The sequence below is a fragment of the Anolis carolinensis genome, unplaced genomic scaffold (assembly GCF_035594765.1).
Source record: "Anolis carolinensis isolate JA03-04 unplaced genomic scaffold, rAnoCar3.1.pri scaffold_20, whole genome shotgun sequence".
In the NCBI taxonomy this organism is placed as follows: Eukaryota; Metazoa; Chordata; class Lepidosauria; order Squamata; family Dactyloidae; genus Anolis; species Anolis carolinensis.
Window position 1 is genome coordinate 1,345,945 of NW_026943830.1, and position 14,675 is coordinate 1,360,619.

A 14,675-nucleotide genomic window follows, 5' to 3' on the forward strand; every position below is an offset into this window, starting at 1 on the left:
AGCAAGTTATTCCATGGTAAGTGCTTTACTTACCATGGAATAGCTAACACACAGAGCAGACCCAGCACATAAACTGTACCCTCAGAGGTGCATAGATAATATCCCAAAGCACTCCAAAAAAACAAAAACAAAAAAAAATTCCCAATAAGGAGCACTGGAAAAGTGTATTTGATTTCTGCAAATTATGGTTAGTTGTAAAGGGGAACATAGTTGAGAACCTCTAACAAGGCATCTTGTTGTTTGAAAAGGTCTTTAGCCTTCTCAAGAGTTCTGGTGCCTCACCAAAGTACAGTTTCCATGATTTCATACAGTAGAATCATGGCAATTAAAGTAGTGTCAAACTGCATTAATTCTGCAGTACAAATATATCCAGGTTTGGGTATCTGTTCTCAAGCACGAAGATAGTAGGCCCCTTGTTTGCAATTCTGCTTGCTCCAAAGGCACTGCTGGATGTTTCCATCCCACTGCAGAAATTGAATGCACTATTTCCTCAATTCACCAACCAATAAGACACCTCCCACATACCCAACAGATAACTTTAGGATAGTTACCTGTGGTGCGGCTTGCACCGCGACGGGAGTTAAAGTTTGTGTTTGCTGGTTTGTCACTTGGTTGAAGGGGAGCATGCCAGGGATAGGAGCAGGTGCTACTTCAGGCAATGTTTTCACTTCACCTTGAGAAGGAAGAAACAAGTCACATTGTTTACCTATCCAGATGAAATCCACATAATGTCCTATTAAATTAATCCAATTGAGTGAAGTCTAGATATATGACTCAAAGGTACATTCTGATAGCCGATTCCTTCCTGGAAGGAAGAGCCATGAAAGTATAATGTCAGGGAGCAAAATGTGTATAGGAACCAGCCCCTTTTCTGAGAAGAACACTTATTCTGTACTGGAAAAGGGCTTGAAAGTGCTCTGGGGAAATATCTAGCTTACTTTCCTCAGTTTCGCAGAGGAGTGAGAAATATGTTACTCTCCAGATGTTGCTAAACTATACTGCTCAACCATTAGCTATACTAGTTAGTCACAGCCCAATAGTATCTGGAGGACTGTACGTCTCCTCCCCAAGATTTCATAAAATCAGATAGTGTTATTTTTACAGCTCTCCATTTGAAATGTTACCTGTTCATGCGGTATGTTTTGTCCTAAAGAACACATGACCACAGAATTTGCAGGAGTCATCTTCCTAATTATTATTAGCAAGCCTGTACAACTGAGTGAAGTTGCAGAGAATGCCACCTGGAAATGCCACTCTAGCATGTCTACTCCATATTGAACACCTCTCAGTCCTAGCCAGCATAGACCATAAAAAAGAATGCTGGGAATTCCAATCTAGGAGGGCCAAGTGCCCAGCTCTGGTTCATATGGAATCTACCTAATAAGGCAGTCCAATGATCAGGCGGAAACAATCCCCATCCACTTCTTTTTATAATACATTTACAACTCCCTGCTATTCTCCAGTTGGAGCCTTTTGACTAATTCTTGGCACCAATCTTGGATTCTTCCTCCTAGCCTTCTGCACATGTCCCTGGTTGTTCTGCTTTGACCACTTGCTTATGAACTGCCACTGACAAGAATGTCATAGGTTTTGTAGCCACTTGTAATCTTGCCATATTTTCCCACTAGTGCTCCCTGCCTCTGTCATTTTTTACCAAAAATATATTAAAATGGAAGATGGAAGAACAGCATCATGTGTGGTTATTGGTACACCAAAAGCCATTTGTAGAGAAACATCCTCTGTCATTCTATCGCAGGGATGTCAAATGTGTGGCCCTTCAGATGTTTGGGCCTCCAACTCCCAAGAGTCCTAGCAAGCTTGTCCAATAGCCAGGAATTCTGGGAGCTGAATTCCAAAATATTTAGAGAGCCACAAGTTTGACACTGCTGTAGTGGATATGAGAGGGGCAAAGATACTGACTAGGAGACAGGCAGACATATGTGAGGAAATCCATACTGAGTATCATTTGGTGAGGATGTGGTCTTCAAAGACTGTGGTAAAGGTTCTAAGGCAATGGGATTCCCAAAGCAGACCGAAGACTAGAGGATCCTTGTTACCACTTCAAGTAGTTTCTTTTATGGTAACCCTGAAATGAACCTATCACAAGGTTTTCATGGCAAAATTTGTTTAGAAAGGGGTTGGTTTTGCCTTCTTCTGAGGTTGAGCAAATGTGACTTGTTACCGCTCTTGGGTTTCCATGGCTAAGCAGGGATTTGAACCCTGGTCTCCCAAATAGTCATCCATTGCTCAACCACTACACCACGCTGGTTCATCTGTCTTAATCTCAAGAGAAGACAGGTTTTTGCTAAACACAGAACGCACCTTTTCAGCAAGGGGACATCCAAGAGGCTAATGGGCCACTCTCTAGTTGACCTTTCCTGAGATTAGATAAATAGATTGATTGAGAAGAGATATCTACCTATTTATCTATCTATCTGTCTATTGTCTCTTAGTGTACTATAGGTCAGTGGTTTTCAACCTGTGGGTCCCCAGATGTTTTGGCCTTCAACTCCCAGAAATCCTAACCATTGGTAAACTGGCTGAGATTTCTGGGAGTTGTAGGCTGAAACACCTGGAGACCCACAGGTTGAGAACCACTGCTATAGGTTGTCTGTTACTTGTACTGTACTTTGTATTTTCCAGTGTGGGTTTTTTTTTGGGTCAAGAGCATGAGTGAAGAAAACAAAACAAATGGAACAATAAGGATATGCTACTTACGCTCTGATTCCCCGCATACTTTTTCTGAGTTTTGCTCTGCCGCTTCCCTTCCTGTACCATTGGGTTCTGGAGGGCAACTTTTATTATCCTCTCCTCCAGTTACTGATGTTGTTTTCATAATTCTTCCTTCATCGTCTGTAGGCAGTGGAGCATCCACACCCACTTCCAGGACCCTAATTGTCTCATGACCTGACATCACAATCACCTGAGGAGAGATAGCAAAAAATTAAGAGTGTAGCAAACACAATCAACACAAAATAACAGGGAGAATCAGCTATGGTGTCTGGACCATGGACTGATGGACAGTAGGTGAGTATCCACTAGGGTTTGGTATCTTCTGAGGTTTGGTTCTATAATCCACAGATGCTCAAGTTCCATTATACACAACGATGTAGTAAAATGGTGTGCCTTATATAAATGAGGTGTCCAACAACTCTGCGAATGGGATTACACCAGATCAGTTTCAATGTGGACAAGCTGCTGGGGCAAATGAGGAAGACAGCCTGCTTTCTTGATCCCTGCACCATTTGGCTGGTCATCCAGGGAGGAGATGCAATTAGATCTCAAATACAACAAATTATTAATGTATCTCTCAGGGTGGGGAACCTTCCAATTTGCTTAAAATAAACAGTAGTTAGACCACAGCCAAAAAAGCCCTCCTTGGATCCCCTGGACCTTAACGATTACAGACTAGTCTCCAACCTTCCTTTTTTGGGCAAGGTGATTGAGAAGGCAATTCAACTCCAGCTCTAGGTAGTCTTGGATGACACACAGTTCCTTGACCCATTTCAAACCGGCTTCAGAGCAGGTTACAGAGTTGAGATTAGTAGATGATTTCTATCTTAACACCGACGGGCGAGTATGCCCCTGTTGATGCTTCTAGATCACTCAGCAGTGTTCGATACCATCGACTATGGTATCCTTCTGCAACACCTGGGAGATTTGGGAACCGAAGGCACTGTGTCACAATGGCTCTGGTTGTACTTCTCAGGTAGGTTCCTAACGGAGCTGTTCTCACAGGGGTGAGAAGGGCGGAATATAAATGTTTTAAATAAATAAACAAATAAAGGCAAATCTTGGAATAAATATTTCTGTGAAAACTGTACAATATGGTTGCTTGAGGTTAGAGTCAGCTTGAAGACACACACCAACAACAGTAATGTGTGCATGTATTCAAACATGCATACATATCTAGAGTGAGAGATGGAGGATACAATGGATCTCCTACAGAAAGGTGAAGCTTGGCCCATAACACCTAACCGAGCTCTTTGTGCCCACATACAACATTCCTAGTGTGATCCACTTTTAGCAACCCTACCCAAGGCTCCACTGTGCCATCAGCAGCCCTCACTCCTATTATCCCTGGGACATGGATGTCAGAATGATGTGGATGTCAGTGTGACAGAAGTGGCACATACCTGCTCATTAACTGTGAGGGAGGGTTCTTGTGTGGGTATAGTTTCGGTGTCCATGACTGGTTGCTGGAAGATGGGGGTCACAACATCACATGCTGCAAGAGGTAGAGACGCAAACGTCACTGGAGCAATAGTTAATGAAATGGGAGCATTAGTTGCTCCCCACTGAGAAGTTTTAGATACATCTAGAATCACAGAAATACAGAATAATAGAGTTGGACGAGACCCATGTGCCCTCCATTCTAACCCCTGCCATGCAGGAATTGCACAATCAAAGCACTCCATCCAGCCTCTGTTTAAAAACCCCAAGAGAAGGAGACTTCACTGGATTCTGAGACAGCATATTCCACTGTTTGAATATCTCTGACCATCAGAACATACTTCCTAATGTTTAGGTGGATTCTTTTTTCCTGCAATTTGAGTCCATTGCTCTGTGTCTCTGGAGCTTGCTCCACCTTCAATATGACATCCTTTCATGTATTTAAACATGGCTATCGTGCCACTTGTTAACCTTCTCTTCTCCAGGCGAAACATATCAAGTTTCCTAAGCTGTTCTGCACAGGACTTGGCTTCTAGTTTAACCACATACTGCAATTCCTTCATTAGACTAAGCCTCCATCAAATTATCCATGTCACTATGTCTAGATCCTCCATTGCCATCTGTCCTATCCTATTATACGATTCACATTTCAATCCCTTGTGTTCAGTATTCAAGTGTAGCTCTATTAGATCCAGTCCTGCCTTCTAAAATAGAGCAGATGTCTTTGCCCTCACCCATGGCTCAGTCCTTCAAGTAATTTTAGGGTGTCCTCCCCAAATCCTCCCTCTCCAGACTGAATATTCCTTGCCCACTTTTTTTTTGCTCTCCTCAAATGACTTCTCTTTCAGAACCAACAACTTTCCCTGTCATTTTGTGAATTTGTTCCAGTCTGTCTAAATTCTTTGGAAAATGCAGCACAACAGTGCTGGAAACAAGCCTTGAGCTCAAATCCTGCCACGAACATATCATAAAATGCAAATAATGTGGACCCTTGGTATCCATTGGGGTTTGATTCCAGAATCCCCTCATAAATACTAGAATCACTGGATATTTAATCCCAGACTTATAATGCCGTCCCTTCTATAAAATAGCAAAATCAAGCTTTCAGGATTTTAAAAAAAATTCAAGGCATGGATCCATGGCTACAGAATTCATGGCGACAGAAGACGGACTATATTACTTTTTTGTTTTGCAGCCATCATCAGGGTAAACTGATGATCTTTTACAATCCCATGAAACTTTTCACATAGCCTGCTCCTGAACCATCCTCCAGAGGATATCCACAGATTTTGATGATGATGATGGCAACTTTACTGATTGTTATCCCTCCCAGTTGAGTGTCCTCCACAAATTCAATAAGCCCCCCTCTCCTTGCCCAACTAATTCATTGACAAAACCGACAGAACATTCTGGAATAAAACACATATTCCTTGAAATTCCTCTCAATGAGATAATGAACCTCTGACAAGCTTTTGAGCCAGCTCTGAATCAATCTGATGGTATTTTATCTTGCCAACTTGAATATCACAAGGAATATCACAGGCAACGGCTTTGCTGAAACCCATAGTACCCACAATCCAATAAACTAATAACCCGATCAAAGAATGATATTAAGATTAGACAGATGGCATTTATTCTTGAGAGCTCTGCTTTCTACTAATAATCATCAACCAGCTGCTACCAACTCATAACTTAGTTGTTTATCTCCATGTCTTCCTGATACTGAGTCAAACTGATCTGTAGTTCTTAGATCTTCATAGTACTCTTTTTGAAGATTAGGCCATACCCCGGGATGGCTCCAAACACACGCATTTATTTATGATCAACTTAATCAACTCCTTATCAATCCTGAACTGCAATTCCTAAGCGTATGAGTCATATGAGGAGCTGACTACAGCATTCCCTAATTTTGTTATCTGTTAATAATTCCACTGACCAGTAGGTCCATCATTTCTTTATTCTTCCTTTTCAACAGACCTGAAAAGTCCCCTCTTTTGTTCTTTTTGGCATCCCTTACCAGCCTTAGCATGGTCTCTATCTTCCAGACATTGTCTGTACAAGCTTGGGTTACCGATCTGTATCTATCCCTAGTTTTCTGTCTATCTTTCAATTTCTCATACCTCTATATATCTGCCTGTCTCTCTTTGCTACTTGACACAAAGCTTCTTTGGATGTTTCCCTTTCCCCCAACTCATTGGAACAGCTGGTGATTGTGCCTTTACTCAGTCCTTCTTCGGAAATGCCCACTCATTTGGAGCTCTATTTTCTATAACTATATCTAGATATAGAATTCTACCTTGTCATTTCCTGAGCTTGTTTAAAACCAGCTTTTCTGAAAACCAAGGTATATGTTTGACTATGCTCACCTCTGATTTTCTATAACAGAGTTTCTAAAACTGTGCTCCTCTAGATGTTTTGGACTTCAGCTCCCACAATTGCTAACAGCTGGCAAACTGGCTGAGATTTCTTGGATCTGAAATCCAAAACACCTGGAGGAGCAGAATTTGAGAAACACGGTCTTATAAAATCATGAATTTTGCCATTATATTTTATTGCAAAGTTCCTGCTCCTTTGATCTCACTGGTAAGATCTTCCCTATTATTCCTTCATCTACTTTCTGAAAAAACAATGAAGTGGTATGTGATGGCACATCAAGAATTTTTGAGGGTTCAGTGTTTACCACGATTTCTCTCCCAAAACATATCAGAGTAAATTATTTTCATTACCACTAATTCCTTACTATTGAATGAGGCCCCTTCCACACAGCTGAAAAAAATCCCACATTATCTGCTTTGTACTGGGTTATATGGCAGTGTCACTGTTGAACTTCATTTTGTTAGTTTCGGCCCATCTCTCTAATCTGTCAAAATCGTTTTGGATTCTGATCCTGTCGTAAACGTCCTCCTTTCTTCCGATCAAACGCCAAGCCTAAATACCGCCCTGCTTTAATGCGGTTCCTATTTATCTACTCACATTTGTTTTCAAACTGCTAGGTAGGCAGAAGCTGGGCTAAAGGTCAGAAGCTCACCCTGACCCAGGCTTTGAACTCTCAACCTTCCAGTTGGCAAGATTTATTGTAGCTTGGTGATTTACCTGCTGTGCTAAAGCCCGGCCCGAAAGCAACAATTTTAGTAAGTTTTTGCTTTGCTCTCACATATATGTGGCCCTTATAAGCTCCCTGTTTGTGTTCATCTTATAAGTTTTGCTGGTTCAATTGCCCAGGTTATTCTAGAAGATGCTGCTCAAAAAATAGTCACCTCAACCTTTTAAAAGATGCAGTTTTAAACCCAAGCTGGCAATAATTAGGCATTCCTTCATCTAAGAGAAAAAATATTTTGAAAAGATTAGAAAAAAATGCTAAGGAAAAACGGGAAAAAACACCAAAAGACACAGAGTTCGTGGGTGCCAAAAGATGGAACAATCCATGACACAGTTTCATTTATTTTGATAGGTAAAACAATGCAAAGATGCCCTCAGAGGCGTTTCTAAGTTAGTGTCTTGCGTGATTGGACAAAAGCTTTAAAGTGAGATAACATCATTGTACGATTATATGCTTAATATCTTACACTCTTTTTGTGTCCATTGTTTTAATTAACAGACATTTTGTGCCTTAGCTCATTCCCTTTGCTTGTCATTTTCAAGGTCATAATTGAGCACACAGCATAGGGTAGAGAAGAGACAATTCCTGGCTACTGGAAGATTCTGGTTCCCAATGGGGTGGGCTATTTTCCGCTCTCAGTACTTTGTTCTAAAGCCATTTTTATTGTTTTTTGGACCACATCATTTGGCGCATATGTGTCTGGAAAGGAAAGATGCCTCTGGTGTACTTGCAGAAAGGACTGAACCGGTCTCCTTTCAAAGTTTTTCATTAGCTCACTGGGTCACGTACTGTCCCTTCGCTGCCTTGTGTAAAGGTAATTGCCTTTATAAGCATCTTATGCATTTTTTATAAGAAGTGCCTTAGTGATGCACTTAGCCAGCTTCCCTGGATGACATTCAGATGTACTTGATGCATGCAGAAAGGGTTCTTGTTCATGAAGGTACAAAGGAGGCCATAAATGCCAAGCCACTGAACGAACATGTCAAATCGACACCATTTGAGAAAAGACCGGTGTCTTAAGTTCACAAGGGCAAAAACGAAATCTGTGTTTCGTCTAACATCCCGATTGAAATCTCTTTGATAACATGACACTTCTTTCTCTCTCGCTGAAAATTTGTTAGTTTGTTCCACAAAGACTCTTACATGGGTTGATGGATCTGTACCAAAGTTGGTACACATATCTTTCATGATCCAACTTAAAATACTGACTGGGCATTACTAAAAAAAAATCCACCCCTTTCATAGCCATGGGAGTGAAGCACATTGGCTGCTGCAGATAGTCCTATGCCATGTGTCTGCTGTCTTGAAGGCTAGAGCTTTCAGGAACGGCATGGGCCCTGCAGCAGTATAGCTGCTGCAGTTGGACTGGGCTTCTTTTGGAGCCTTGCTTGTAGTGCAGACGAGCTCCATGAGGCCTCAATGGGAGGAAGGCAAGCAAGGCCCTGCAAGGGTACTTGTTGTGATTGGAACAACAGTCACCAGTATTTATGATGGACCTTAGAGGCCTAGGCCTGGAGAACACTCAAAAGTCTTGAGGGAGGTGTCGAACCCACCTGCATCTGCAGGTGCCACATCGACCTAGCAATGGTGCCTGTTCACCCTTAAAAAAACAAAAAACAAAAAACAAACAAAAAAACAAAGCCTACCCACAAAAAAAGCAAAGCTCGGCAATGTCAGGTATATGCACTTGTTTTATATAAGAGACATCATTTTATTCTGCCACTGCACAGTGGGACTTTAGCCTCCATGGATTTTGGTATCAAATTCCAGTGGATACTAAAGGGCATGCTGAACCTGTTGTTCACTTCCCACTCATTACTATTCTTGCCTCACAAATATCCTCTGTATAAGACAGGACATTAAGAAGTGTAGTCTACTGCGAGTGCTAGGAAGTCTGTTAGTGATCCAAAGCCCTGCAAAGAACTACAATTTCTTGAGAAAGGGAATACCTTAGTGACAGGAAATGTCTGGCACTGGGGTCCCCAAACTAAGGCCCATGGGCCGGATGCAGCAATCCAAGGTCGTTTACTTGGCCCCCACCCTTAGTTTTAGACTTAGGCTGAAATGTCTCAAATGACTGTAAAGCACAAAACAACAACAATCCCAATTAACTTAACTATCTCATTGGCCAGAAGCAGGCCCACACTTCCCAATGAAATCCTGATAGGTTTATGTTGCCCCCAGGCAGAAAGTAGCTAGTAGATGTAGCAATTCAATGCAAATTAGGGTGATTAACTGGAACATTTATGCTGGCCTCCAACTGACAAGAGTTCTTCCCTCACCCTGGACTTCTCACAGATATATATAAACATTCCTTGCTTAGTTTTTCCATACCTCACAACCTCTGAGGATGCCTACCATAGATGTGGGCGAAACGTCAGGAGAGAATACTTCTGGAACATGGCCACACAGCCCAAAAGACATACAACAACCCTGCAACCTTGGTTAAAATTGTTTTTATTTTTAAATATTGTATTGCTCTTTCATCGATTTTTTTTTGTTTGCACTGCAAATAAGACATGTACAGTGTGCCTAGGAATTTGTTCATTATTTCTTTTACAAATGATAATTTGGCCCCTCAACAGTTTGAAGGATAGTGGACCGGCCCTCTGCTTTAAAACATTTGAGGACCCCTGGTTTAGCAAAACCGATGGGGCAAAGTGAGGGGAAAAACTGCAGGAGAAACCGAGGCCCCTTCTACACTGCCATATAATCCAAATTATCTGCTTCGAATTGGATTATATGGCAGTGTAGAGTCAAATAATCCTGCTCAAAGCAGTTAATGTGGAATATCTGCTTTCATAATCTGGATTATATGGCAGTGTGTAAGGGGCCTGCGGGGGCTGCAGTGGCGCATTGGGTTAAACCCTTGTGCCGGCTGACTTAAAGGTTGAAGGTTTGAATTCGGAAGACGGGATGAGCTCCTATCTGTCAGTTCTAGCTTCCCATGTGGGGACATAAGAGAAACCTCCCAGCAGGATGGTAACACATCCGGGTGTCCCCTGGGCAATGTCTCTGTAGATGGCCAATTCTCTCACACCAGAAGCAATTTGTCTCAATTCACTTCTGACATGATAAAAAGGGGGGGGGGGGCTGAGGGTCCATTTGAGCTAGAATAAAAATTAATCTATTTCACTACCTGATTTCCTTTTTTTTTGGGAAAGTTGAGGGACACCTTCTTTGTTGGTTGGGAGAAATATCCCACTTGCCCCAAACAATATGTGCGAAGTCTTGGCTCTGTCTTTTCCTCTCCTTTGCCTCTGTTTAAGTTTTCCAAATAGTGTAGATACCTCAATTTGTATTAGTTTTGGGGTGGAGCATGAAATCCCCCTAGAAGCCAGCCTTATGGTCTGTTCCATTTGCCTGTTCAAAGCTTTCTTGCTAGGCCCCTTTCTTTCTGCAGTAGAGCTTCAGAGACTAGAGGCTTGAGGATTGTCTGGTAATCCTAGGCCCTAGCAATCCAAACAGGCATCCTTGTCACTAAAATCTGCATTTAGTAGTATTCATATAACACCAGTCCCAGAGACAACAGAAGCTTGTGGTCAGCCCAAGTTTCACGAAGTAGAAGACCAAGACATCTTATAAGCACCATCTTATAATCCATCACTTTATATCAGAGGCAAAGGACTTTCAAAGATTCCAGAGAGATTACTGCAACCAGCGAAATCTCCTTTCGTAATGTATTGTTTTAAGCTATCTTACAATAGTCCCAAGTGGAGTTAGCCCTTTGTTCTTCCTGTTTTCAATAAACTCGTTTTGGTTAACTTTCATCTTGCCTAAAGTGCCTCTGTATGTTAAGGGTCTTGATCTTAACAGAAGGTATACAGATAGCTCCCGAGGAAAGCCAGACACTATAGTTTTCCCAAAGGTCGAACATGCCATCACAATAGGATCATCCTGGAAGTGGCTGTCAGATCAGTTTAAATCTAGATTGTGTACTTCTTCTACTTTATTTGTTCAGTCGTTTCCGACTCTTCGTGACCTCATGGTCCTTCAAGGTCAAGCCAGTCACTTCAAGGATACCATCCATTCATTTTGCCCTTGGTTGGCCTCTCTTCCTTTTTCCTTCCATTTTCCCCAGCATCATGATCTTCTCCAAGCTTTCCTGTCTTCTCATGATGTGGCCAAAATACTTCCTCTTTGCCTCACTGGAGGAAGGCGCTCCAGTGAGCAGCAGGGCATTATTTCCTGGAGGATGGACTGGTTGGATCTTCTTGCGGTCCAGGATTGTGTACATGCCAGGGTTTTGTTTTGGGGGCGGGGTTGGGGGGGGGGAAACATCTGCTTCATAGGAAGGTTTCTTTCTATACAGCACTGTAGTGATATAGCCAATCAAAGATCTATTTTTGGAACCAGAAACTCTTGAATTTGAAAGTGATCATGGAAGCTTGAAGATAGCCACAGTACAAGAATGCTCACACATCAGATATTTATCCCTTTCAAAAAGCCTTGGATAGTTTCAGGCCCTCCCCATAGGACAGAGTCAAGCAGAGAGCTATTTTTTGATGCGGAGCAGAGACCAATTAGCAAGAGAGGCTATTAAAATAGACATTTCATAATGTCAAGCTCTGTGCATGTTCGGTGGCTCACAAGTGGGCTGGATCTCATTTAGCAGACATGCTGCCGGCGTGTAGTAGCATTTTCGTTTTGCTTCTTCACACATTCTTGCAATTAACGGGACAAATAATATTGCCCAGATGGCAATGTTAAGTGTGCACTGCAAGGAAAACAGCCATTCCACAGCAGATGGTGACAAAGAAATGAAATGCGCAAAAGAGAAAAAGAAAAGGGAGAAGATAATTTGCAACACTCCGAACTGCAGAGTGAATATAATTACCAAGTTTAATTACAAGTGCCGATGAGTCAGAAATGTAACTGTCCCAGATACCATTCCAGAGGGAATCTTATCTTGAACACACCACAGGTAAGAAGCACAGCGCCTGTGGAGATGCCCTCACTTATTATCAGAGAACTGTCAGGATTTAACTAGTGTCCCAGATCTCTAGTTTAGATCCCACAAGAATTGGCCTTGAAGCACTTTGTAGGCCAGGAACTGTACCTAAGCAGAAATGCTCCTCCGAGCTGAAAATAGTTTTTCTTCGCCACGGGAGTTGAAAGCAGTTTGATAAAGGAGCTGCTTATCATAATTTATTTCTGATGTAATACAGTAGAGTCTCATTTATCCAACATAAACGGGCCGGCAGAATGCTGGATAAGTGAATATGTTGGATAATAAGGAGGGATTAAGAAAAAGCTTATTAAACATCAAATTAGGTTATGATTTTACAAATTAAGCACCAAAACATCATGTTAGACAACAAATTTTGCAGAAAAAGTAGTTCAATATGCAGTAATGCTATGTAGTAATTACTGTATTTACAAATTTAGCACCAAAATATCATGATGTATTGAAAACATTGACTACAAAAATGCATTGGATAATCCAGAACTTTGGATAAGTGAGTGTTGGATAAGTGAGACTCTACTGTATGTGAAAAAGAGGACTTTTTTGTTCCAAAGATAAGATGCATCACATCTTTCTTGGTATATTACAACACAGTGCAACAAGGAAAGCCAGATGGGAGGATTATACAACAGCAACTTTGTGTGATGACCAATTCATGCTGAAGGGTTTAATTTCATGAATATCAGAAGGGGATTCAACCTTATCTATACACTAATGCACAAGACTATAAATTTTATTGAAAAAAAATAGGAGCCCCCAGTGCCGCAATGCATTAAATCCTTGTCCCGGCAGAACTGCTCCCGTCTGTCAGCTCCAGCTTCCCATGCGGAGACATGAGAGATGCCTCCCACAGGATGGTAAAACATCCAGGCATCCCCTGGGCAACATCCTTGCAAATGGCCAATTCTCTCACACCAGAAGCGACTTGCAGTTTCTCAAGTCGCTCCTGACACGAAAAACAAAAAACAAAACTGGGACAACTTATCCAAGAGTCAATATGAGTACTTTGCTTTCTTAAAATGAGCCATCCACTTTGCTGAACAGAGTGGCAAAAGGTGAAAGCTGTCTGTCCCGGATTAACCTAAAAAATTCACCAATCCCTCTCTTTACATTTCTGGCTTTTTTGAATGCTTGTGCTGAAAAATGTTGGTGGCAGCTAGAGGTGGCAGGCCCCTTGTGGGAATGCTGATGCTTTCTCCTCTTTGCACAATGACTCCCCAACTTATCCATGGGTGATATTTAAATCCATAATTTTGGCTCCAAAACCTGCCCTCGATTTATACATGAGATTGACTTATGCCTGAACATATATGTTAAATGCCAACACTTGAATCTGACCAAGGAAGGAAACTACAATATAACCAGCTGGACTAGAACTGAAGTCCCTTGAACTGAAATTGGTCAGAGCAGTTTATGGGACAACATTTCACTCTAATAACACAGTAGTTTCCTGTGGTGCTTTGTTTTAGGACTCAGCAACAAGGAGAGACTGAGGTCCCTTCCACACAGCTGAATAAAATCCCACATTTTCTGCTTTGAACTGGGATATATGGCAGCGTGGACTCATATAACCTGGTTCAAAGCAGATATTGTGGGATTTTCTGCCTTGATATTCTGGGTTATATGGCTGTGTGGAAGGGCCCTAAGTTTTGCACTTGGATCTTTTCCCCTTCTTTGCTCGAAAAGAACATCTTTCACTTCAGCTTCCCAGTTGGTAAATGACTGAGCTTGGAAGTTAATGAGTCAGACAGTCACTGTGTTAACATGTAATGAGGCTTTCATTCTTCTAATGAGAGCATAAGAAACCCATCTTTTAAGTATCACAACAAATGGGAACAGCACAAATTTTGTAAAATAAATATTGTTTTCTAATTATTGTATGTAATAGTAATTAAAATTTGGTGAACAGATTTCTTCGGGTTCTATCCCCTACTCTTTATCAATCATAAGACTTCCACTCCATCTAACAAATAGGAATTTTAAAAGCAATGAGGAATATAACAAAGTTACATGGGTGGGGAGAGCAAATTACATAACGAATCACTGTTATAAAAAACAACTTTCCAAGTTGTGACTTGAATACTTTAAGAGTTCTCAAGAGTAACGCATTCCAGCTATATCAGGCATTACAGCCTTGAAAAGAGAGACCTTGAAACTGTTTGAAGACTAACACCACCAACCACAGATTTCCTTTTCCTGCCCAAACAGAAATCTTTGATCCATGCTCTGAATGAAAGACACTCTACCAAAAAAAAGCAGTAGTACTTTTTTAAAAATCCCCAGGTTCACCCTTACAGAGACAAGACAAAATCCTTAGATCAGGAGATATCAATAACCACCACGAGTATGTATCTTTGTTGGTACAGTCTTCTTCTTCTTCTTCTTCAATCACACAGTTGTTTCTGACTCTTCGTGACTCTATGGATCAGTCCACAC

The 14,675-nt window shown here is 41.5% G+C and overlaps 1 protein-coding gene across 2 annotated transcripts in view; it reads right to left on the minus strand.

The window, feature by feature from the left end:
- Window positions 1–14,675, minus strand: part of pou6f1 (POU class 6 homeobox 1) — a 44,015-nt gene that overhangs the window by 14,564 nt on the left and 14,776 nt on the right. For both annotated transcript variants that reach the window (XM_008103532.3, XM_008103533.3), the window contains 3 exons: window positions 4,137–4,228; window positions 2,719–2,923; window positions 552–673 (listed from right to left, as the gene is read on the minus strand). In XM_008103532.3, coding sequence (XP_008101739.2) covers window positions 552–673; window positions 2,719–2,923; window positions 4,137–4,228 — 419 coding nt within the window. The remainder of the gene's footprint in view (window positions 1–551; window positions 674–2,718; window positions 2,924–4,136; window positions 4,229–14,675) is intronic.